The sequence below is a fragment of the Paramisgurnus dabryanus genome, chromosome 18 (genome assembly GCF_030506205.2).
Source record: "Paramisgurnus dabryanus chromosome 18, PD_genome_1.1, whole genome shotgun sequence".
In the NCBI taxonomy this organism is placed as follows: Eukaryota; Metazoa; Chordata; class Actinopteri; order Cypriniformes; family Cobitidae; genus Paramisgurnus; species Paramisgurnus dabryanus.
This window is the reverse complement of record NC_133354.1, coordinates 24,655,872-24,683,231: the sequence shown is the minus strand read 5'-3', so window position 1 is coordinate 24,683,231 and position 27,360 is coordinate 24,655,872. Positions and strand designations below refer to the sequence as shown.

The window sequence follows — 27,360 nt, the reverse complement described above, 5'->3', positions numbered from 1 at the left end:
CCGCCCAGGGAGCGCAAGTTCATTCCCTAGTTTGCCGACGTGCGTCTGTGGAGGGAAAAACCCGCTGTGCGCCGGTGCAAAATACGAATGATACATGCATCACTGACAAAGTCAATTGCGCTGGGTGCAAGATAGGGCCCTTAGTGTCAGAATGTTACAGTGTTCACACAGGCCTATCCAAAACAAATATTTAAAGTCTACACAGTCTAGATACACAAGATTTGGTATCACTATAATGGTGATAAAAATAGAGTTAAAAGTGATCCAGGTTTAAGTAACGAACCAATATAAAACACTGAACTTATACCACAAACCACGAAGTGAAAGACCACTGTGAGAGACTTCTGTACTGAGAAAATAGGAAATAGAGAATCAGTCTACAAAATATGTCCATAAGGAGTAACTTACAGGAATCCTTTGCAGTTTGTTGCAACTAAAGTATTGGATAAACTATCTATTCTATGAAAGGAAAAGTTCACCCAAAAATGAAAAGTCTTTCATCATTTCCTCACCCTCATGTTGTTCAAAATCTATATGAGTTTCACAAAAGAAGATTTTTTAATAAATGACAGTAAAAACATTTGACAAGTTGATACAAGTATATCATATGTATAGCCACGACACTCTTTTTTTTTATTACAATATGCTAACTGGATGGTTAGAATTAGTTGAGGAGCTTGTAATATGATTCTTTGGTTTACAACTTCCTATTCTGAAAGTTTGATCAATTGTGCATAATGACATGTGCAACAAATGCAAACAGAGTTAAGTCTATTCATTATCAAAGTATTTGTCAGTAGTACAGTTATATTAAAGAAAAATGTGAATAATTGCAGGCAAATTTCAGGCTTCTGTGTGAACACAAACACATCCCGTAAATGTTCTGGGATTGCTCCCATAAAGAGGACCTAACTTTGCCGGAACATTCACAGAAAGCATTCAGTGTCAACAAGATGTAGACACAATGCCATAAAGTCCGTGTCCTACTGAGGACATCGCAACCAAAAGTTATGGTTCATCTCTTTGACACAGGGATGTAAACGCAGATCAAAATTCACAATGAGAAAATTTGGGTGAGGTGAAGCAGAGATCAGGGAGCTTTTCATCAATATCTGCACTAAAGCTGAGCTCATTCACCAGCATGACAGATGTCATGAAAAATGTTATTTTTATTTTATCTTTACTTGTTTCTACTGTTTTATGATTTGAGCATTAATTGCTGTTTAGCTGCATAAGTCTTGACCTTAAGTTCAGACAGGCCACGGCCTGTTGGCTATATACAGTAGCAAAGGAAAATGATTGCCTTACTGTTTGGACGTAATGTTTTGTACAGAGATACAGAGCTGCAAAACAGGATGTATATTGTTAGCAAAACGAATGCAGCTGAATATAAACTTGTGAGCGCGGAGCAGAAGTTCACCTGCTCTATGTACACTTTGAATAGTGCAGACTGAAGGCAAACCTTTTGCAAGATATAAAAAGAATTTCAAACCGTATGGGGTTACGACTATAATTACTCATGCATATAAGTTCAACAAGGTAAAAAACCCACAACAGAGAACAGTGCATCATGCGCTCCTTATGATCTTGTCATATACAAAAATGCATGTTTAATGTTTCTCAAAAGAGAAATCATGGATATTTAGCAAACTTCAGACGCTGTGGAAAAAACCTACCAAGTGCAGTAATGAGTTGTCCAGACCTGAAACAAAGGCAGGATCTAAGTGCAGATGAAACTTTAATAAAACAAAACATAAGTATAAATCCAGACTTGAACCACGAAATCCTTGACATTGACCATGGACAGGAACAAACACAGAGCAACTATATGCATTTAATGACTGACACCAGACAATGGCAACATGAGGGACAGGGCACTAATGGGAACATGACACATACTGTAGTACAAGGGAGCCAATCAGAACAAGACACATGAAACAAGAGACAACATGGTCAGACATGAAATCAAAATTAAAGACATCAAAACTATAACTTCAAATTAAAAAACATGAACATGAAAAGACAAAACCTTACCTACTGTAACCCATCCCTCTTATGGGCGACTCCAGGCACCCACCAAAAACAATAGTCATTTACACAAGTCCATGAGTGGGTGGGCCAGGACCGTGAGACAGTGGTGGGCATCGGCCTTGGGGCAATGGCGTGGAGCATTTTGGATACCGGTTCAGTCAAAAAAAATCCATGGTTAATTTTCCTCATGATGATAACTGTAAATATGGCTCACAATGGCTTCAAATGAGAGTTGTGTCTTACAATGATAAAGATATTACTTTGATTATGATGTTTACTACTGTAAATGTGATATGCACAAGAGGTGTGGTACAGTTTTTTCTCAGTATGAAACAAAAAGTTATTTAATAGTAATAAAAAAAATTTTTTTTTATTGAACTGCTTTGTTGATTCTGTGGTTAACAACACCCGATTCTAGTCATTTCAGAGAATTGTAAAAGCATTTACTGTTACCATTATTATATTTGTAAAATTCAATATTCATCTAATAGTTTTAGTATTTATTATATATGATAAATATTATATTATATTATATATCATATCATTATTTGTTTATTTCTCACTGTGGTTTTTACTACTGGAGCATAATTGGAAAAAAATACTTGATAGTGAAATAGACAGTTTGTCAAGTGTGCAACACATCTTACTCATCAACACTCAAAATGTCACATCTGCTTTACCCATCCCACTGAGTAGTGAACATTCGCACTGCATGTTGTGAACACACCCCCATCGCCATCAGAGAAGTGTGCTGTAGAGAGCAATTGGGCTTAAGGTAGCTTGTCCCTGCCTGCAACCTTGACGTTACAAGCCAATTGATTTGCATTCAAAGATGAAAGCTGGAATATATGTGCAACTTGAAGGTAAGCAATATCGAATCATTAATTTGGCTTTTCAATTTTGCCATAAATGAAGAATACATTTCAGTGGTAGAGTATATAAATATATTTAACACTTTCCTGCTTTATACGCCAGAAGAGCTTTTTTCTTGTACTTGTTCAAGCATCAAGTGGAATTGCAGCAATTACACTGTAAATATCATCATAAAAGAGGGAAATACTTTTGTTGGTAACAACTAAAAATGCATGTTTATTCAACTTAAAATTCCACTTTAGGTGAAAAAGTTAATAAACTTACATTATTTAGGTGTTATCAATTAAAGTAACTTTTTAAGTTGAATCTTTATTAAATCATTAATGTCTTGGCAAAAACAATAAAAACTAAAGTGATGAAAATGACATGTTTAAAGAAAACAACATTTGTGGTGATATTAAAAAACAAAAACTTAAATTTCACTTACATTTTTAAGTATAATCAACTGGGATTTACAAATCATTTCAAATGAAATTTTTTATCTTGACTTTTCATGAGTTGGTGTGACATAGAAAAATAAAGTTGAATTACACTCTAAAAGAGTTATTTTCAATCCGGCATTGGGTCAAAAGGGACGAGCCCACTCCGCTGGGTTGTAATTTAGCCCATGCTGGGTTGCTTCAACCCAAAATGCTGGGTTATTCTAACAAATTGTTGAGTCAATTTTTTTGTTAACTGTAACCCAGCTGATTTGCTCGTCCCTTTTTGACCCAATGCTGGGTTGAAAATAACTCAGCATTTTTTAGAGTGTGGCTCAAGTTATTTTAATTTATATTTATGTATATTAAATTATATTTTATAAGTTACAACATCTCAATACTAGTGATGATAAAAAAAATTGTTACAGTGTTTATTTATAGTTCGACAGTGTCCCATCTGCTTAGAGAGAATTAAACTCTAATTACAGTACAAAAGACTGAACATGACTGACTTAATACTATCTTACATTAGTCCAACACTTTTATAAAGTTTATTAAGGTTTCTAAATTAAAAAAAAAAAATCGTTAACATCAGAAAAAGCTTTCTGTAGTACAACAGGTACTTTAAAGTGGAAAAGATTCAACAAAATATAAAATAAGAAATTATTCTTTAAAGAACTTTTAAATACATGCTTCTTGGGCATCATTGTGAATAATATTTCATAATACTTTTATTTTTAATAGTGAATGACACTGAATGACTAAATTACGCTACTTGTAGAGAAAATACTTGTGTTCACACTACAACGCATATCTTTGATGTTTATATCATTGTAATTTTCTTGTGTAAAAGTTTCTGTAAATCCTTTTAACGCTTGGTTTCTTTTCTCAAAGCCGAGAAATAACCAGAAAACAATCATTGTTCGTAATGAATCCATACTCTTGAGTGCTATATGTGTGTCTTCATGGTAATTTATAATTTTATCAAGTGTGATCTGGGTAATACTCTCAGACTAAAGCTAGAATAAACCCAACACATTGAGTCTAAAAGTTGTCTAAGGCACATGATATTGTCCGTTCAGGTTTTTGATAACCGCTATTTGAGCTCATGGACTCAACAAGCTTCCATAGTGCAGTGTCCCGGAAGTATTCTGTCATGTTGTGTCATTGACATTTGATGATTGTTATTGACTGTATGCGCGATACACAAAAAAACTTTTTTTTAATCTAAAGTTTGCATAATTTGTCGTTAAACAACTTCTACAATGGTAAGGCAGAACTAACATTGAATGATAATGTTTTGAGTCGTAATATCGTCACGTGTTCTACTGTATGTTTTTGTTTGTACCTAAAGTAACAAATACATGAGTACTGTAACACTATCAAATATTGAAGTATTGTTTTGTTATCAAATAAGGGGACAACCTGTTGCAAATGTGATGAAGAATCAAATCTTAGCGAGAATTATTTCCCATTGAGAGACGACGTTGAGGTTAACGATTTAAGGCCTGTTGCACGTCAACCTCAGGTATATTTTAATGGATAAAGCGAGAGACAGAATGGTTTTATGATAATAGACAGTTTAATCTTTGTTTATGAATGATGTCTTTCAGATTTCTGTCCAATGTGAGGAAAACCCTGAGGGTAAAGATGGACTGGTGATATTCGACAAGGAGACGTTTCCTGATGTCTTTCTTTGCCGTTTAAGGGTGGAAGATCATGCTAAAGATGAAGGATGAATATTTATGAGCATGTAAAGTGAAAATTGTATTAAATTTGGTTCTGAATTTTTGTGCAGTTATTGTTTTGTTGTGTTTTTATGAGTACATAAGACCACACACAATTTTTAGCATTACATGATGAGCATGGGTTGTAACCAGTGGCGCCCGCTGACTTCTTTTTTCGAGGATGCTCGATGCGAAGTTCGTTACAACATGTATGTATCCCGTCGTGTGTGGTTCATAATTTCAAAATATGTGTTCCGCGCTTTGAGAGATCGTGTGTGCATCATGTGTCATGCCAAAATAAGTGCATGCTGCAGACGCGTCTAAAGGGTTTATGATAAAAGAGACGCTCGCGTTTGCCAGATACTCTTTTATCATAAACGGTTTTGATGCCATTATTTAATGTCTTAAATAGCAAATTATTCAATTCAGGATTTTACATGTCCTTTGGTGTGTAAGTGTGTATTAGTACATGTTAACGATATGCTAAAGGTACAAAATCCAAAGTAAACGATGATGCGAGTTATAGTTTTCAACATAAATCTTTTTTTCATGGACTACAACAAACACACAGATTTTAGGCAACTGTTTACTTCCTCGGCCTGTTGAACACAACAGTCTATCGACTCAGTCTGTAAATTAACTCCTGTCACCATTGCATTGTGCACAAATCTTTTAAACACGGTAAAAAGCGTCACATTTCCAGCTGACGTCAGAGGTATTCAAGCCAATAAGATAATTCGGCCTTCCATAGATTAGCCAATCAGAGACACAGCGCTTTTCAGATCGATGAGTTTTGTAAAAAATCAGAGCATTTAGGGAAGGCAGGATATCTGGAGCTACAAAAATGTACGGTATTTGGAAAGTAATGTTTTATTTCATTATAAACCACTCAAACACATTGTATTATACCAAATACACAAAACAATGTTGTTTTTTAGCAATGAAATAGGTGCTCTTTAAATAATTTTGCGCTTGAAATGGCTGCAATTGTTGCTGATAGAAGAGGCATCACAGAGATCATAGAGAGCGTGGTACAAGGCAGAGGACACATAACAGTTAGCTGAGATTTCACACCCCAAATTTTCAGCCATCCGATGTCCGTGGTGCTGAACTCAAGCGCATCAGGCGTTATTAGATCACCCGCACCTGAGGAGCATCAGCTCTGTTATTTGTGACCCTGAACTAATTTGCGCTGCTCTTAGTAAATTTTTTTTCTTTTGCGCCTGTGTTATTTATTTTGCGCCTTTTTAGTAAATAACCCACAGATATTACCACTCCCATCTGAGCTTTTTTGGAATTGTGATTCACGGTTTGTCACACATCCTTTAGTGGGTCAAAAGCACAGATACGAATATTTGCATAGATTTCCAGCATTAAAATGCATGCATAACAAAAGCACAGCAGCCTTTTTTAAAAGTTTCATTGTTTACTTTTTTAAAAACAAAAATGTTACAAAGAAGATACTGTACGTGTCAATTACAATGCAAATACACAAATTTTGTGACATATTAGCAGTGATTAATTATCCTTCATCTGTGGCAGAGGCCTGATCATATTAAACATTAAAATTATGCAGTCATTTTCATCCCCATTTTTCAATCAAAACGTAAAAAGCCATTGAAGATTCGCCTTTACCTTTTCAAACCCCTCAGTTCATTATCTTCTGCACCACATCTATGAAGGCTTTAATGAATACAGCGTTATCTCTGATATAGTTCCTTTTCCTCATCTCCTCATGGGAGATAAATTTAGGATAGCCGAACCCCAGCATGCTGTCATCCAGACAGCCCGCACGAACACTTCCCATAGCTCCGGGTCGAGGCCTCTGAAAGTTTTTCCAGTTAGGATCCGGGCTGAAGGACTCTGTGATGTGCTGAGGTTTGCTGAGCGCCGGGTCGCTCTGATCCAGGAGCGAGAAGGTGACGCGGTACGGGAAGGGCCACTCTAGCAGGCCGTCATACTCTCCTGGTAAAACTCGAATGTAGATGGACAGGTGTGTGCCCTCCCCGCTGCCGTTCCCATTGAGAAAGGCGGACAGTTGCAGACGGTAACCGTAGTTATGGGAATAGAAGGCGGGGCTAAACAACTCCAGACTCCCATCGGTCCTGCTCTTGGCCTCCTGCAGTCGTAGCGCGTAATCTGTGATCTTCCAGAGCAGGGTTCCATTACGGTTTCCGGAGAGTTCCTCCACTCCACGCCGGAGTTCCCTGAGCTCCAGTCTCTGACGGTTCACCAGACCACACAGGAGAGAAAGATGGGCGTTTGTGGCCTCCTCAAGGTGCCGCCCCACTGCATTTTTTAAGCACTGCGAGTACAACAGAGACAACACTAGATTTCAATCACTGATTTCACATTAATTTGATGACCTTTCTCAGTCAATATTAAAGATATCAAGGGTATAGTTTTTATAATATGTTCTACTGTAATATACATATATTATATACTTAATCCAAAACATATACAATACAGATAACAACGCAAGAAAGAAAGAAAGTGTAAAATCGAATTCAATGACATTCATGCAGTGTAATGATGCGTTCACACCAGGCATGAATAAAGCGTTATACGCAATTGATTTACATGTTACGGCAATGCAAAGACGCAATAGACTCGCACAAATCGCTTAAGTTAAAAAAAATGGACATTGGCGGATATTCGCTCTGTGCTAACCAATCAGAAGCTTGCTCTAGTAGTGACGTGATGATGACATAGTGAACTTAGGCAAAAATACAAAACAACAATGGAGGACAAAATCATCTTCACAGTATGTGGACACCGGACGCTGTACGACACATCTTCGTACTTTTATAGAAGCAGGAGAAAAAGTATCTTGCTTGGAAAAAAGTGAGCCAGGAGTTCGGACAATCTGGTGAGTTCTAAAAAACGCTCTTTTACTCATTTTGAGCTATATATACATATTGAAACTAAGAGCTAGCCAAAGCCGTCAACATGAGCGTATTCACATCTGTATTTCACGTGCAAATGACTCGAATTTTATGCGCAAACGTCACACATTTTACACGTGAATAAAGCGAAGTCAAGTGTCCAACTAAACGTGAATAATGTGATTCATTTGATTCATTCGCGTCTGGTGTGAATGCCATTTGTAAATACTTGTTAGGGCTACCATACATCTGACAGATTAAAGATATTTCATAGTATTTACCACAGTATGGATTAAACATGACTCAGTGAAGATCATCATACCCTGTGTTTGCAGCCAGCCTCTTTAAATGGACAGAGGACCATAACAGTGTTGCAGCCTTCCTTTATATGAGTGGTGATGTTCTCTCGGGTGAGTCCGGGTGTGCCGCACCTGTTCGGGCACTGCGCTGGGAACCGTGGACACTGTTGCTGATGATTCTGTGAATTATATTAAAGGTGCAGTGTGTAGATTTTAGTTCTATGTACGTGTGAGATCGCAAATTGCAAGATTGTACAGTAGCCGCCACAGGACAAACATGTCATTGTCTGAGACAACGTAGTGATAAAACACACTCTGTAGAGCAATTTGTCAGCTTACGGCTACTGTAGAAACATCACGGCGACTTCTATGTAAGGGGAACCATGGTGTATGTATGTAGATAAAAACAGGTCTTTCTAAGGTAATAAAAACAATACAGTTCTTAAAAGGATAGTTCGGCCAAAAACGATATTAAACCCATGATTTACTCACCCCCAAGCTGTCCGAGTTGCATATGTCCATCATTGTTCATACAAACACATTTTTGGATATTTTATAAAATGTTTTAGATCTTTCAGTTGATTAAATGTAATGTTACGGGGTCCAGCCATAGACCTTCAAGTCTAAAAAAAGTGCATCCATCCTTCACAAATTAAATCCAAACGGCTCCAGGATGATAAACAAAGGTCTTCTGAGGGTAATCCGCGCGGTGTTGTTGTAGAAATATCCATATTTAAAACTTTATTAATGAAAATAAATACCTTCTGGTAGCGCCGCCATCTTAGACTCCTCTGTATTCAGGAGAGAGTATTAGCATAGTGTACGCACTTTTCTTAGTGACGTATGACAAATTCGGAGGGCGGGGGCACAGAGCAGCAGCAGAGTAGCCTCCGTAGGCTGCGTAAGCTCTCATCCTGAATGCGGATGCGACTAAGATGGCGGTGCTACCGGAAGGTATTTATTTTCGTTAATAAAGTTTTAAATATGGATATTTCTACAACAACACCGCGCGGATTACACTCAGAAGACCTTTGTTTATCATCCTGGAGCCGTTTGGATTTAATTTGTGAAGGATGGACGCACTTTTTTTAGACTTGAAGGTCTATGGCTGGACCCCGTAACATTACATTTAATCAACTGAAAGATCTAAAACATTTTCTAAAATATCCGAAAATGTGTTTGTCTAAACAATGATGGACATATGCAACTCGGACAGCTTGGGGGTGAGTAAATCATGGGTTTAATATCGTTTTTGGCCGAACTATCCCTTTAATGTAAGGTCTTTATACACAACTGATAATATAGTGATGTATATTATATTACATTTTTGTTAGATATCCTTCTAAAAGTTACACAATGCACCTTTAAACCAACCCAAACCCCCATGTTTACAATTCTTTAACAGTTCCACAAAAGCTGTCAAAAAATTATTTGTGTTTCTGTAGCTCGACTGATAGTACAGTATGGTGCTTGCAACGGCAGGTTGTGGGTTCAATCCAAGGAAACACTGAAAAAAAATTGTCTCGTCTAACCTGAATGGTGTCATAGAGAAACTCCTTTCTGCAGTATCTGCAGGGCAGCTTGCGTTTCGGGCACTCAGACGCACAGTGTTGGGTCAACAGTCTGCGCACCATACGAGCACCACATTTATTTTCACAATAGATGCTTTCCTCCGGACAATCATCCTGGTGATTCTGTTTGAGGACAGATAGGTGTTATAAAATATCCATAAATATATAGATAAAAACCAATAATAATGATTTTAATAATAAAAATAAGTTCAGTTTATATAGTGCCTTTTTTACAAACCCAAGGTCGCTTTACAATAGAGATCCAAAAAATGGTAGTAGGCATTTGATAGAAAAATATTTCATACAGGTTCATTGCACTTAAGATCAAAAGAGAAAGGTGAAGGATAAATGAACAGCAGACAAAAAGCCAGATATAATGGAGCTTATAAAAACATCAAATTGAATGTACAGTAATGTGTGTTATGCTCATTGATCACCTCCAGAGGGCGAACATTTTTGTACGCTTGTACTTTAAAAACTATGAATTTGTGTTTTAATGGTAACTAGTCGTACTTGTCAGGCCCGGATTAAGACACTAATGCCCTAAGGTGAAGACATTTGAAGTGCCCCCCTATATTTTAATGCAATGTAGCCTACAACATATCAGCAAAATATAGATGTCTTTTAAATTAGCCATAGAGATTCAATATGTTGGCAGCTACAGTTATTTTTCAATCACTATAGTTAGGTTGTAATTGATTTGTTGCAGGTAATTTGTTGCCCCATATAGCCCTCCCTGCAATATGCCACCCTTGGCAGCTGCCCATCTTGCCCATGCATTTCCTAAATCCACCACTGCACACTTATGGGCTTGCGATCTACTCGTCTTTTAACATGAAAAAACAACTAGAAGAAATTCCACATTTGCACATGCGCTGTCTCAAAAACTTGGTTGCAGTCTGGACCCCTATATTGGTTGGTGCCTCAGGACACTCGCCCAATCCCATCAATGGATAATGATGACCAATGCACAAGTGTTTTTGAATTATTTTGACCACTTAGTGACCCCAGAATAATAAAAATTAGGGTTGAGCATCTATAAAGCATATTTTAAAAGCATCCAAAACACTCACAACAGCAGAAGAAACATGAACTAAATGAAATTTAAGAAACAGGATTGTCTGACCTCATATGCATCACCGGTGAATTGGTCACCGCAGTGATCGCAGTGCAGTTTTCTCTTAACGCAGTCGTGCTGCAGGTGATCGGGCAGCTCTCGCCTCAGCAGCTTCATCGGGCAGCGGTTCGGACACGGCACCACGTTAAACTCACACACGGACAGATGAGCCTGATAGGGGCGAGATACACCCAGTGTTAGAGTAAGAGAGTGAGATCCTTCAGAAAAGACAGATCACACGGATATAGGTAATTTTCCTTTGTACAAAGTCAGTAAAAATGGTCCCTTTATAAAGGGGACTGCCCCAGTGTGGAGACACTGTCTGGGTTTTGAGTACAATATAAATTTGCGTTTGAGTTAATGTCCACACATTTTTCAAGCGACATAAATACTGTAATATATTATAACTTGTGTCAATAACTACTTATTAAAACCAAGTAACAACATATATGATCTTTTTTTGTTTTGCGCATTGCATTATTAGTGGACATTATTATGAGGATCCTGACTATTTTGGCTACTTTTCCTTTAGAAAAAAAGCTTTCTTTCAGCTATGTTTTTCTAAGTATTGGTTTTGTGATAGATTTGGTTTTGGTCATCCACACCTCTCCATAAAGATGAACATACTGTACTGTATGTGTTTGTTTTTACCTGGAGCAGTTTGTTCTGTGCGGCCCATCGGCAGCCCTCCTCACTGTGAATGCAGCGAATGGGCAGAGCAAGAATCTGCTGTTCCAACTCCAGATCTGGAAAAATCTGTAATCACAAATCCACATTAATGAATGTTCACTGGGGTTTAAGCTATCATACATAACTGTCCTAGTGAAGGTATAGTGACAAAAGTAGTTCAAAGTGAAAGAGTCAGAGAGAGAGAGGGTCATCTGTGATTATTGTGCAGGACAGCATGACTATAATGTAGACCATACTGAATGTGAAGAGCTCTGACATGTTTTCATGTACAGTAGATGAGCAATTTTTTTTCACTATTTTTTTCTCAAATGTCACTTAAGTCATTTCGTTCGTGTTTAAAGGGAAACCAGGCAAGTCTGAGTTTTATTTCTCTACGAGCTCCCCCTAGTGTTTTGTAAATGCTTTCAAACACACTGTTGTAAAAACGAACTGTTGTCCCTCCCTCCTCGTAACCAGTAACAGTTTATCAGCTTATTTCCAATCCAGTTATGTAAGTTAAGTTAGGTAAGTAATATTTCCTTTCCAACTGATTTTTTTTAATGTGTTGTCATGCATAATAGTATTTTTACAATGAACAACCGATATGAACGAGGCAAACTACTGCTTTCGTGTTCTGTTTTTATTGGGAGAGTGGGCATGAGAATAATATAATTATAAATAAATAAAAAATATATAAAGACAAGCAAAGGGAAAACATAATTCGTCCAGATGAACTTATAGACCTTACTAATATAACTTTAGACAAATATTATCCTTCTACATCTATCTATCTATCTATCTATCTATCTATCTATCTATCTATCTATCTATCTATCTATCTATCTATCTATATATATATATACCTGCCATTCTTCCTGGCCAGGATTTCGGTGCATCTTCCGGTAGGCGTATTTGTTGAGCACATACGCCATTCAGTTAAAAACATAAGACATGCAATCGTAGTTTCATTCTTACCTTAAAATGTAACTGTTGCCTTTCTGTATTAATAATCATAATAATCCTCTATGACGTATGCGGTCGACAAATATGACTTCCGGAAGACGGACCCGAAATCCTGGCCAGGGAAAAATGGCACGTATGGTCAACCTAAAATATATATTAGGTCTGAAGCTCTTTTTCTTTTCTTGGAATCTTCCGTCAAGGGTTTTCGTTGCATCTTCCCCGGCTCTGCCATTTGCAACAATCGCTAGCCGTGTTTCGCTCGCCTGCCTCTGTGTTGTGTGCCGTAAAGTGATCCTGCTTCTCGCGATATCTGAGACTTTGCGAGACTGGAGGACACCGGGTCGGATACAGCGAACTTGCAAGTGGGGTATTCGTCCTACAGATGGTAGGGGCGGGTGAGAGAGTCTTCATTCGTCCGGTAATGAGTCATTAAACCATATATCGACTTACGAAGATGATTTATTAACATAAAAATGCTGCTTTGTGTTCCTTTAATAAAGTTGACTGTCTTTCACTGCAAAACCCTCTAAATGCATGCAATCTCCATTTCTAAAAAAGTCACTTTTCACTTTCCTTTCTGAATAAAGGTAAAATGCTCATTTCGGTCAATATCCTAATATATTCAGTTAAGCTCCTTTAACTGACAAAAAAACTATTTTGCGCACCTTGACGTATGCGCGTCATCGTTCATCTAGTTTTCCTTCCTTTAGAATTTGGCAGACAAACAGATATTTCTGATTGACTCGAGGCCGGGATTAATCAGATTTGAAGCAAAAGTATTTGATGAGCATTCGGTCAATATTATTATCTCATTTTTTTTGACGGAGGTGACGATTAGTGGCTGTTGCATTCGAACTTTTCATGTTTTCATACAGTTTGTGAGAAGGGTGATGTCATACCATATACGATGCAGTGCAACACCAAACACATTAAAACAAGACATGAAATAGTAGCTGAGGTTTAGTGAAACTCGTTCCAGTCCTTCTCATTTGGCGCTTAATAATAGTGCACTCACTTTGGCATAATCCAGTGGCAGCTGGTCTTCAGGGCACTTGAACACTCCTTCACTGTTGACATTAAACAGAGAAAAACAGAGAGTTGCATTACAGAGTATGAATGTGACCCTGGAGAACAAAATAAGGGTCTTTTTATCATTATATATGTATATAATTAAAGCTGAATAAACACGCTTTTTATTGTATGGTTTATTAGGATATGACAATTAAAAAACAACAATAATTTTGACTCATATTGTAATATTAGCTTTTGCTACATAACCGTGCTACTTATGGCTGGTTAGGGTCACAAATGATTCACAACACTTTCACAGAAATCATTGCTGTATGAAATTTGGGTCATTCAATGATAAAACACCATAGTTAAAGCACAATAGTTAGTGCTTGTACTACATTTTACTACTCCCTGCTGGTGGAATGATCTTCCTATAGGAGTCCGATCAGCCACATCTCTCACTATATTCAAAAAACAACTAAAAACTCATATTTTCCAAAAATACTTTGGAAATACTTTGACAAATTAATACTGACTGTAGACAAACCTCTTCTATCTTAAAGGATAACTCTACTTTCATAAAAATAAAATTGGGAAAAATGCTTTTATCTGCCAATATTGATTATGTTTCATTTAGGGATGCACAAATATATCGGCATATAATCAGTATTGGCAAATAAAAGCATTTTCCCCACTATTGGACAATGCTGTGCACTTGAAACAGAGAGAGTAAAAGAAAATATATCAATATATAAATATCAACATCGGCACAGAAATTCTGTATCGGTTTCATTATATTTTTGGGTCATTATATTTTTGCATTAAACTTTCGTTTACAAAGACGTGAAACTCACCAAGTGGTCAGGGGTGTTCAATGATATGCTCACACAAAAATCGCTGCAAAAGATGCTTTCCAACAGGTTTTACACTGTAAAAAGATTTGGTGTTTCAACTAAAAAAATAAGTGTTCCTGATGCCTTAAAATGTTGAGTTAATTCAATCTCAGTTGACTCAAAATTAAGTTGAATTAACTCAAAATTTGAACTTTTTTAAGTTGAAACAACAAATCTTTTTAAAGTGTACAAGCAAATCTATAAACAGAGGAACAAATCTTGAATTCTGAAACAGAGTTCAAATTATTTGGACCATACGTTTCTGAACATACTGTAAACTGATTGATTTCACATGTGACGTCTACGCTCCGTACATAACGAAAAGCAGCATTCACACATGTATGTGAAGAAATTAATTTGCATTTGCTCAACTGTCTTTACAGGAACTTCAGTGTGAAAATATCAGGATCACCTCCCACACCACATACAGACACAGCGCGCCTTCGGGAGAAAGTGAGTGGACCATCCATCTGTGATGGTGACGTCCCACAGCACATGTAATAAAGAGAATCAGCACGGCCAGCACATAACCAGAATATTAATAGATCTTTCATCTTTTCAATACACGTGACACACGTGCACATCTGTGACTAAGGGAACCTAAATACTTAATACAGTAAAAAAACTCTGATATAGTTGCATTTGTGTTTCATCCACATTGAGGTAATAAGACGGTAGAAGATGTTCAACTAATAAACTCTTAAATGATCTGATATACTGTAACTTCGAATTATCATCTGTTACATTTAGTTTAGTAACTGAATAGCACATGTTAGAATGTGATTGGACAACGCTTGAATCACTACAAGGATAACATCCTAAAACAAAGCACAATGAATGCGATTGTTTGTGGCACCAGTTATTACTGAATAAACAGTCTATGCATGCGATTCAGATCAGCTATTTTAACGTAGCTTAATGTAGATTTCTTAATTATAACAAATAAAAGTACATTACAAATGTTTCCATAATAAAGCAGATTTTGTGTATTCTGTACTGTATATTAATAAAATAAATATTAAATTATTTGTTTAAAAATATAAAGCATGCACATGTAAACCTGGAAAAATTTAATTTATTTAAAAAATTGGAGGAAGTTGTCCTAAATTTTGTTTAACTAAAACAAATTACATTTAACTGAAAATTTCTAGTAATTCTAAAATAATTTTGCAAGTTCATTAAACTTTATTTGAAGTACATTTAACTTGAAATAATTTGTAATATTAATTGCTCTGTCCAATGGCTCCACTTAGTTAACTAGTTCAATGAATTAAATTTAAACACTTTACAATAAGGTTCATATTAAACATTAGTTAATGAACAAACAATGAGCAATACATTTGTTACATTATTTTTCATCTTTGTTAATGTTAGTGACAGCAATAGAAATAAAGCTTTTAATTGTTTGTTCATGTTAGTTCACAGTGCATGAACTAACGTTCATTATTGCAGTTCATTATTAGTTCAAGTTAACTAATGTTAACTAATGAACCTTATTGTAAAGTGTTACCATATTACTTTTAATGTTAGTAATGGTATTATTACACAAGATGTATGACTGACCTTAAGTCAGAACTGATTCTCCACATAAACAGACACAAAACTGCATTTGTGACATGCATTTTAAATACTTTGTAGAAAACAACAATAAAATGTGCTGATGAACAGGGTTCATGTAAGTAAAAACTGATCACCTGAACTGTGACTATACAAAATTAGCATTTACTGTACAACAAAACAACATGAATAATATAATAGCATAAACTTTTATTGACAAATATTTAAGTAATTATTCTTATCGGTTCTTATTCTGCGAAAAAGTTTAAATAATCAAAATATTAAGGCACATAGGATTATGGGTATTTCTTACAACATTTATTTATCCAAAACTCAAAATATTAAGTGATGTTTACTTCATTGTTTAAGTACAATAAGACAATATCTAGGTTAACAGTGCAGGAAGAGAAAAGCACAACCTATCAGATTCTTTTGTGACACTCAAATCTCTGACATCCTGTTCAGCCTGTTTGGTGTTTCTTTTGTCAAAGGTGCAATTATGTGTAAGTGATATTTGTATTTTCACATTCTGTGTACAAAAGAAGATAGGCTACAATAAAAACTATTTATGTTTAGCAAGTAGTAAAATACATGAAGTCTTTTATAATGAACATGTGTTTAAATTCTTAATTACTAACTTTTTATATTTTTATAGGCTATCAGATCTATCAGATATAAAGTCTGTTTTGTTGTAATCCACTAGCTGCCATGTGATGGTGGTAGTTGTAAATACCCAGATAGGGTTTAGATTTAAACCAGGACTAGGCCTTAAAGCTACATCACAACATTTGAGTAGTTTTTTTTTAAACATAAAAAAACATTACTGTTGTTGTGCATTAAGACAAAACAATGGCACTGATATAGTTTTAAATATATAAGTGCAAGCTGTTTTCAGTTAAGACTCAAACATGCATTTAGTCTTGGACTAAACTTAAGCCCTGTCTCTGGGAAACTGCCAAGTGGCTTAAACTTGCTTTAAGAATAATAAACGTTTTTTGACCAGATATTTTATTCATTTTATGAAATTGTATGTAACGTTTTTTTTTTAAGAAGGGTGAATTCAGGTAGTTTTTGAAGGTCATTTCAGTGTAAAAAAAACATACATTTACTTTAAAAAAAAAAAAACATTTATGGACATAATGGATAAGATGTGCATATGCACTTTTATGTCAGGAAAATATTTAGCTAGTACAACAACTGATATTATTTTTTATATTAATTTATATTAATACTGAGTAATTAAAATTAATACAATTTACGAGTGCCCTATAAAAAATTTTCATAAACAAAACCATTTTTAGGATATTTACTTTTTGAAAAAATTGTTAAGGTCATATTCGATCACACTTCACATAACACAGTATGAATTCAAAACCTGTTACTACCAATAATGTTGTACTCGTAGTCGTAGCAATAAAATGTGCGTTTGCTTTTATAGCAATTATGGTGCACTGAAGTACTTACACGTACGGTAAAACTAATAACATTTAATGCGCTTAAATGCTTTTACATCACCAAAAATACATCAAATCAAATGTTAGTCCACATATTGCCTTTCTAGCATGTGAAGTAAAAAGCTTTACCTGAGATATTCCTGCAGACAGGTGTCACAAAATCTGTGTCCGCATGTAGACACCTGCACAGGATCCCTCATCGGTTTATTACACAAAGGACAATACAACCTCCTCCTCGGTCGTTCCAGAAACTTAAAATCTAACCCTGGCATTTTGTCTTCTTGTGGATATTCTTCAGAGAGTGATTGTGTTGTAAAAAACAATCACATGAAAACTATAGAAATGATCTTTTCCGTATTGCTGCCCAACTGAAAGTCAATTCAAAGTCTTTTTTAACGTTTGTCAAACAATGCACCTTTCACGATATTTCCGTCTACAGTAAACTGTAGCAAATCCAGTTTCCTCGAGCCACCTGTCTGTTTCCACGTTAACCCCGCCCACTGGAGAAAGAGAGAGGCGGGGCTTAACATAAGCAACTGTAAATATATACCAATACGGGTTTAATATTTACACAATATTTGTGAAACTAAAATGTAAATGCATATGGCTAAATGAATCATAAAATTAGACCTTCTGAGGCGGTTTAACCCTTACCTACTTACAGTGTCAATCATTTTATGGCGTCATCACTATGTTGATATCTGATACCTTAACACCTCCCTAATGGCTCAAAAAATTCAAAGGAAAGAAAAGCTGGTCAGGTGAGTATTCATTCATTGCTTAAGGTGAGTTTGATTCACAAAATATATACAATTGTAGAGCCAGTATGTATTTAACATCTTCACTGACAACCGGAGTGGGTTTGACTTACTGTATCATAAAAAGTTAATTTTAGTGTTTTTACTGTAAATTGCATGAATGCAGCAAATTTAAGACAGTTTCATCGAAACAAGATCGATCCCGCAGAACCAGTTTGACTTCCTCATTCCACACAGCAGGAATAGTTATGTTGACCTTAGTCTCCTTGTGTAAAGTGCACAGCATGCACAGCACGTTTAAGTACATAGCAGAGACTTAGTGTAATAAGTTTACTGCATTTATCTATCAGAATAATGCCTCAGGTGGTTTTACTGTTTACACGATGTGTGAGGAACACATGGCACCTGTGATGTTTTGTGATGAGTAACTCTGAAAATATTACGTTTGTGTGCTTTTGTCAAAGAAAAACACTGTGCATACATGAAGAGTACACGTGATTTGGTCACACATTTGTGTAGGAGGTAAACAAAGACACAGATTACAAAATAAACAAGAATGAAACATAAAAGCATGAAAAACAGGCAATGAGCTGCCAAAGCTTCACATTGAACGCAGTAACCCCACAATTAAAAGCTGTGTAAAATGTTTATTGTGCTATTAAAAATCACTGTATGTGATACAACTCTTGTATCAGTAGTATTACTACAGTATAAGACACAGATGAGAAGTTTAATGGAAATCCGTCAGACATAGTTTTTCTATAAGCTATCCATACTAAACATATGTGACACTGGACCACAAAACCACGGTATATTTACAGCAACAGCCAACAATATATTGTATGGGTCAAAATTATAGTTTTTATGTCAAAATTATTGTAAAGATCATGTTATAAGAAGATATTTTGTAAATTTGCTACCGTAAATATACCAAAACCTTATTTTTGTGAGTGTATGCAGTTGCTAAAGATTTCATTTGGACAACATTAAAGGTGATTTTCCCAATATTTTTTATTTTTTTCCAATCATAACAATCCAAACATCTTGTTATATAAGCTTTCATATGATCTCAATTTCAAAAAATGTGCCCTTATGGCTGATTTTGTAGTCCAGGGTCACATGTTTAGTATGGATATTACATACACATCTTTGGTCTACTTTCTTATACCTGAAACATTAAACATTCATGATTTAGTATTTTATATTTCAGTAAAAACTTTCTAATCATGAAACATACTGGACCATATAACCATCATCTCTAAGAGGTATAACATATCAGCCAAAAGAAACGGTAGCATGAAATGTATAACGTTGGCTGTTTTTCTGTTTGAAATGTGCATTTCTTCAAAATGCTGGACATCTTTTAAAATATCATAGAGTTTAAGTAAAGTGTTTCTATTACTCAAGAATACAGCATCATAAAATCGACTGTATTCTGATAGCGTTTCATTTCCTTCATTTAAAAACAACCCAAACATGATGGATGGGAGAGCAAAGGTCTGCATATTTAAATAAACACCGATTAAAGTGCTTTAGATATTGCAAATGTTCCATTCATTACTCGTAAAATCAATAAAATGTTATATTAGTTTAAATTACTTTTAAAAATAAAATCATGTTTAACAGTTGAAATGATTTGTGGCCTGTTTCCAGGCTCATGACAATATAAGGCAAAAGAGAAAAGCAGCACTTGTACATTCCCATTCACCCAACATCTGTCTTCAGGGTAAAGATGAACTTTCTTCATAATATTTCACATTTTAGTCAGTGTACCTCTGTAAAGAAAAACAAGACGAGTCAGACAGGAAAAGCTGTTGCAATAATGGACATAAAAAAAATTCTTACTCCGTCAATATTAAAGATATCAAGGTTATATTGTCACTAAATGTTCTTTACATTATGTAAGATAATTTTATGCAAATTATAAGAAATTAGCTGGGTTTTCACAGGCAGGATGACATATATTTAAAAATAGGTCAAATATAAGTAGATAAAATATACTGTAATACCAATGTGAAACAGCTGATACATGCACATGTTAAATGCATTTAAATTTTTAAAACCCATTTAGCTTAAATGCTATATAAGGATGTATGATTATGTTACTAACAGCAGATTGTTTACCTGTAACATCACTGCAACAAACACCACCAGCAGAGCCAGCAGTGCTAAGCGGCCCAGGCTGCCAAAGTCGACCTGTTTGAGAATCAAAAAGCGTGCCCAGCCCAGCTTCTCTGCTGTATGTGGTGGGTAACGCATCTTATTCACTCCCTCCATCTTCAGCTGTTTGATAAGACAGCCACGCAGGTGACTCAACCGGTCAAAACTAAACTGGCCGTGGTAGCTGCCCATCCCACTGTTACCTGTAGAGGGAGCCAGAGTGCTAAGTTACAGTCAACGTGACACTGGTGTATCTTTTAGCCATTGTGAATTATTATCCTACTTAAACAAACCTACCAACTCCACCGAAGGGCAAAGTGCTGACTGAGAAGTGGATCAAACAGTCATTGGCCAAGACTCCACCACTAGATGTCTCTGCAATCATGCGATTAATCAGCTGAAAAGTATAGGGAATAGATATAAGTATGTCTAACCGAAGAAATGTGATTTTATATGTCTAGAATTAAGTGAACAAGCATTAACCTTCTTGTCTTGTGAGAAGACGTACATAACGAGGGGCTTCTCTCTCTGGTTCATGAATTTGATGGCTTCGTCTGCACCGCTCACTGTTATGATGGGCAACAGAGGACCAAAGATCTCATCCTGCATCACCTTTGCATCCGGCTTCACGTCCCTTAAAATAGTCGGAGCTATGAAGGAAAGAAGATTCGACACAATACACAGATATAAATGGGAATACAGAATTGACTAGCAAATATAATGACTATTTCATGTAATTTTACAGTAATGCAGCTGTAATGATACCAATGTAGCAGTCCGATTCATCATTTTCTCCCCCTACAGCAATAGTGCTGCCCTCCAGCATTGCCATCACTCTCTTGAAGTGGCGCTGATTGATGATGCGTCCATAATCCTGGCATGCTTTGGGATTTTCGGTATAGAAGTCCTGTAAATCACAAAAGTATAATAGCTCTTATGTTACGGTATCTTTTAACATTTTATATTGATGAGATATCACTCAAATATTTTATTCATTTCAAGTTTATGTGCAGTAATACTAAATGGATAAGATTACAGGCTTTCTGATAACATACATAAAGGCACTGCATTCAAAGTTTACACAGATATTTTTGGTTTTAACTGTTGCTTAAGTTTTGCTTCTAATTTATCTTCATTTATGGATTTGGCAGATGCTTTTATTTTAAGTGGCTAACTTTGCATTTTAAGGATTGAGTATACTGTATCATAGTAACATAGCGTAACATACCACTGTGTACCTTAACTTCAACAAGTGACCAAATTTAATACTGAACAAACAATCACATAACCAGACTGCTGTCTAAGAAGGTCATTTTTAAATAGCAAATTTATTAAATGAAATCCAAAATGGACTTAAATTGAAAAGCATTTTTTATGGGGAAAATATTATAATGAAAATCCAAGCTTAATAACAATGTAATTAAATTGTCTGATTAGTTAACTCTGTTAAATAATTTAACAACATTTACTAAAAACAATTTTGTTATATATTTTTTATTATATTAATTTATAAATTGGTTTATTTATATATATATATATATATATATATATATATATATATATATATATATATATATATATATAATAGGGCTGTAAAAAGTTTAATCGCGATTAATCAAATACAAAATAAAAGTTTGTGTTTGATTATATATTTGTGTGTGTATTGTGTGTAATTATTATGTGTATATAAATACACACATACATGTATAATTTAAGAAAACATTTATTTATATATAATCCAAAATTTATATTCTAAATGTATAAATTGATAAATATATATTTATAAAAACATAGATGTATGTGTGTATATTTATATATACAAAATAATTACACATAGTGCACACACAAATATTATGCAAAACAAACTTTTATTTTGTATGCAATTAATCACTATTAATTTTTTGACAGCATTATAAACATGTAAATAAAAGTTTGGTTTCAAAACATTATAACATTTTTGTCAACACGTTTATTATTGTTATCATGTTTTATTGTGTTTTTATTGTGATTAAATCAAAACGAACCAACTGCTGTTTGATTGAAAAAAAATTAATATATACATGCATGTGTGTGTGTATTTATACATAATTATTATACACAGTACACCCACACATATTATGTAAACTTATACCACCTTGGGTGTGAATTATTTTATTTTAATTCAACGGCCCATCATCAATTATTTCTTACACAAACCTTTGTACTGCAAACGATTAGTTGCGAGTAATCATTAGACATACCTAAAAAAGTGCTAAAGAAAATGTATTTTGGGTTTTCACAGGCAGGGTCACATTTACTAATAAGGCCACATTGCATCTGCAGTTGCTCTAGTAGTGTAAATAATAAACACACATACCTTTATATTCTTCTTGATCTCTTCAATGACTTTGTCTTGGATACTGGGCTCACACAGTATGAAATCTGGAGCAATGCAGGTCTGACCACAGTTTGTATACTTCCCCCATGTAATACGTCTAAAACATGTGTGACAGAGAAAATGCGTTTCAGCTTCAGTTATAACACTGAAGTAAAAAGAGCTTTAGAGCTTTGAATAAACTGACCGGCAGGCAACAGCGAGATCACAGTTTTTGTCAATGTAGCACGGGCTCTTTCCACCCAGCTCCAGCGTGACAGGGGTTAAGTGTTTAGCTGCAGCCTCCATGATGATTTTAGCCACTGTACCATTACCAGTGTAGAAGATATGATCAAAACGCTGTCTCAGCAGCTCCTGGGTCTCCGTCACCCCACCGGTGACAACAGGGTACAGCTCCTGAGATTGTTAGAATGCAGTTGAGAATGCTTATTTCTGATTGGTTTGTCACATAATTTCTTATGACCGCTAAACTTTGCATTTGAACACTGCTACTACTGTACTTTCATGTCTCTCTTGAAACTTTCTGTATTCATATCATGTAAACTACTATAGGTATTTGGCGCCATCTTGCCACTCAAAATGGCTATTGACTGTAGTTTATATCCACCAAATCAATGGAAAAATATGAGCATTTGATTAATTTACGAATTACTTTTCTGAAAATTGTGAGAGGAGGATCTTACTTTGTCCAGGTAGAGAGGTAAGAGATCCTCCATTACTTTGGCAGTGTGTGCACTGACTTCAGATGGCTTGATCACAGCTGCATTACCTGTTAAACATCACAGTGTTTATTGTAATATGATATGTAATGTAATTATCCAATCATTGTTCATCTTTAATATCTTTACAGGTAAACATTTATTCAAACCCCAGGTTACACCATCATTATGTAGCTTGGAGTTTGAACAAATGTTTAAAAGATGTTTAAAGGGACCCTATTATGTCAATTTTTACAAGATGTCATTTTAGTCTCAGGTGTGCCCAGAATCTCTCTGTGAAGTTTTCCCACGGATCATTTATTATAGCATTTCCAAAATGTCATTATTTAAATGGGAGCAAAAACCTCCTGTTTTTCTTAAAGGTAGGTACCTTTAAATGAAAACGAGCTACTGCTCCTCACTCCCTTACCAAGAGACATTGAGTGCTTTTAGTTAAAATAGATCTAATTCCTGTGAATGCTAACCAGCCGCGAATGAAGTGAACAAATCGCGTGCATTTGGATGTTTGAAAATTTTGAGTTAACTAGCTTCATTCAAGAAATTTGCTTCATTCCCGTTTAAAATTAGCATAATTCACGTATGAAATTCAGACGCGAGCATGGTAAATTTTCCGCCTTTAGCTAGCTTGTAGTCTCAATATGTGTATATGTCGTAATCGCGTCACTACTAGAGCAAGCTCCTGATTGGTTAACTCGCGTTACGCACTTCAAGTGACCAAAACACTTAATTCGCTCCACATCATTTGTGTGAAACGCCTCATTTGCACGAATCATGCTGCAGGATGTCTATCGTGTCTTTGCATTGACTTATCATGTAAATCACTCACGCTTAATGCTTAATGCATCTGGTGTGAACGCACCATTAGACAGTATCTTACGATTGAGATATGGCAGACAGCATACAACTCGCTGAGAGCGGAAACTATGGTAATGCAGGACTGTCATTCAGCAGCCATGGGCGGGGCTTTGATCATCACATTGATAAGAGAATCAAAACAACATATCTAATGAGACTACTTTGGTTTAATGGGGATTCAAAAATGAGTAGGTGGATTTTTTTCTTTGTAGGGTGGTTGTGTTCACACACTGCCAACACACATTTATGTCCAAACACCTTGTGGACACCACGTAGCTGTCAATATTTCAGCAAAACTTGACCTTTTAGTTAGTACAGAGCGAAATAACATTCTTAAAGATAACAGAAAGATGGATTAAGCTCATTGTGACGTGATCTGCCAGTTCTTTAAAGATCAATTAAAACATGGCAGAAGTATGAAACTGCTATTTAGGCACCATCCTAAACTGTAGCCTGTCAATTGCACAATTTCCTTAACTTGACCCCATAAGTATTACTAAGTGTTTGATAGTGACTAAGGGTTTTTACAGAAATTGTACTTTGGTTTGTTAGCACTTGGCAGTATCAAAGGGCAGGTTAAAGTACACAGAAATATACATTTAAATAATGTGATTGAAGTTCATGGCTAAGCTATGAAAACACAAGAGAAATATGTTTTGAAATTCCCTGTTCACTTTAATACGAAAGTGCAAAGTATAAATAAATAAAGCAATCTTTAATATAAAATAAAGTCTAGTCAGATGACTGCATATATATTTGAATTAAGTATGCAATTTATTCCCACAAAAATCAAATAAATTCTCGTATCAAGTAGGCCTCAATGCATTTTGCAAAAACTTTACACAGATCCTCCATACACCTCAGTTACCTGCTGCTATAGCTCCTATAAGGGGCTGAATGGTCACAGCCCAAGGGTAATTCCAGGCTCCGATGACCAACACTACCCCCAAAGGTTCAGGCTGGATGTAGACCTGATCGGTGATGGTCAGAAGGTTTTTGGTCACGGGTCGAGGAGCTGCCCAATCTTTCAGCTTGCTGACGGCCTGGTTAATCTCACTCTCTATACCAAGGGTCTCATATAAAGGCGTCCCAAACTCACTCTGGAATCAGACATATACAACAATGAATCGTTTTTGCCATATAGGGTTAAATTCTGGACTATACACAAGTGGATGGATGGGCCAGTACCTACCTTACTGAGATCCTTTTTGAGACCCTCTGCGATTTCCTTTTGTCTTTCATTAACGAAGCGCAGCAGGTTTTTTAATTGGGTAATGCGGTAGTCCAATGATTTGGTCCGGCCTGTGAGGAAAGCCTTTCTGGCACGCTCCACTGCTTTCTGCTCTCGAGACATACTGTGAAACAGGAAGGTATTTATTTCACTCTGGCTATACTTCTGTCACATTTAGGTTTACTTTACCCAATGAATGCATATAGTATTATGTAAGACAGGTGGCTTGACATATATAAGCCTTTATTAAGTAAATGACATATGAGACACTTGCATTATACAGTGCCTTCAAATGTATACATTAATCAATATGTGCGTTTTTTTTTTAATCAAACCCATGACTTTTGCATTGGTAAAACAATGCTCTACTGGTTGAGCTACAAGAACACAATGACAAATGAAAACATGCATTGGCAGCACAAAGATCATAGGTTGTGCTGATAAAATACACGTATATCAGTACATATTGCTTTAAAGTGTTTTCCTTGAATGCACTGGATAAAAGTGAAAACCAAGAGCATAAATGTAAAGAATAAATGCAATATTTTTTATTGTGTATTATGTTTGAAATGTAATTCAGATTGAAAGAATTATGTCAAAATCCAAACATACAGATCACTCCAGAACTGCTGAAAGTAACGTTATTATTCTTACAAATAAATATGAGACATTGATCAAAGCTCGTGACCTAAAACTCTGTTCCCTACAGACGTTACGACACAGGTTGTTTTTAACAAATTGTCAATTATTTATTTTTACCACTAAATATAATACAAATATTCATGATAAAAAAATCTAGTGTTGACCCTTTAAGGGTGTCACGTGACGTGACAATGGCAGTAATGCACACAGTGCAGTAGGTTAGAAGTTAGCAACATATAAGTTAGCGGACAACGAAACAATACAAATATGCAGATACAAGATTGCATAATAAAATGAGATTCGCGAAAACGTCTCGCATATGACCAGCGAATAAGATTTAAAATATTTAACGATGCCTACGCAATTGTAATAACAACTGTATAACATGCTGAAATCACAAGAGACGAAATTAGATCAAATGCAGGTTCTTTCCATAACATTTGCACACGACGCAGCCTAACACAAGGAAACGATACACTAGGAAACCGATAAATACGCTACAGAATGGCGACTTTTAAATTAGTAGCTACATTACCTTATTTTACACTCTGTCCACGCCGGTCACCGTATGTGAATATATCTGTGGAGCTTCAGCTCATATAGGCTCAAAGATACATGAAAGAAACATAAAACACTATTGTTCCGTTAACAGTAGACTACGCAGTCATATGGGGCGGAGTGTTGTGGATGGGGGAGTGTCAAATCGCTTCGCAACCAGGCTGGAGCTGGAGGCAGTGCATTTTTGTGTTCAGCATCATGACACGCACCGCTGCGCACACGTAACATCAAAATACCGCGGGAACGATTCGAAAGTTGTGCTTCAGAATCAATCTCGCGATACTTTGATGTCAAACGCCAATTTGTCTGCGCAGCGACGCATGAAAGCATTTTTGTGTGTGTTCTTAAGTACAGTCAAAACACACCGACAGAGGATAAAAGCTTGACGCTTTGCATAACAGTTAACGGCCGAATTTTCAGGTCATACCGCTGGGCCGATTATTTACGTGACAAAATCATAATACAAAAATTGACTAGCCACTAACAGAAATGTGGTTATTTTACAAATTGTATACCAGATAAGCACAAATACTACTATTTTATGTCAGTTGATCTGTTTTACGTTTGAGATCGTGATCAGCCATTGGTCGAATC

At 35.7% G+C, this 27,360-nt stretch overlaps 2 protein-coding genes and 1 long non-coding RNA gene across 3 annotated transcripts; 1 reads left to right on the top strand and 2 right to left on the bottom strand.

Annotated features, from left to right (window-relative positions):
• Positions 1-2,763: 2,763 nt before the first annotated feature.
• LOC135776924 (uncharacterized) lies at positions 2,764-5,068 on the top strand. The gene is made up of 3 exons (XR_010544233.2): positions 2,764-2,894; positions 4,741-4,851; positions 4,937-5,068. It is a non-coding gene; the product is annotated as an uncharacterized lncRNA (long non-coding RNA).
• Positions 5,069-6,452: 1,384 nt separating this feature from the next.
• Positions 6,453-17,895, bottom strand: traf4b (tnf receptor-associated factor 4b). The gene is made up of 7 exons (XM_065287441.2): positions 17,599-17,895; positions 13,570-13,621; positions 11,574-11,678; positions 10,932-11,093; positions 9,767-9,928; positions 8,258-8,413; positions 6,453-7,355 (listed from the first exon to the last, which is right to left on the bottom strand). The coding sequence occupies exons 1-7, from the start codon at positions 17,739-17,741 to the stop codon at positions 6,699-6,701; spliced, it is 1,437 nt and encodes a 478-aa protein (XP_065143513.1). The 5' UTR covers positions 17,742-17,895; the 3' UTR covers positions 6,453-6,698.
• Positions 17,896-18,858: 963 nt separating this feature from the next.
• aldh3a2b (aldehyde dehydrogenase 3 family, member A2b) lies at positions 18,859-26,902 on the bottom strand. Its single transcript, XM_065287440.1, has 11 exons — positions 26,744-26,902; positions 25,528-25,690; positions 25,204-25,435; positions 23,445-23,530; positions 22,949-23,157; positions 22,744-22,861; positions 21,153-21,294; positions 20,871-21,037; positions 20,685-20,784; positions 20,352-20,590; positions 18,859-20,002 (listed from the first exon to the last, which is right to left on the bottom strand). The coding sequence occupies exons 2-11, from the start codon at positions 25,687-25,689 to the stop codon at positions 19,988-19,990; spliced, it is 1,470 nt and encodes a 489-aa protein (XP_065143512.1). The 5' UTR covers position 25,690; positions 26,744-26,902; the 3' UTR covers positions 18,859-19,987.
• Between the last annotated feature and the right edge of the window lie 458 nt (positions 26,903-27,360).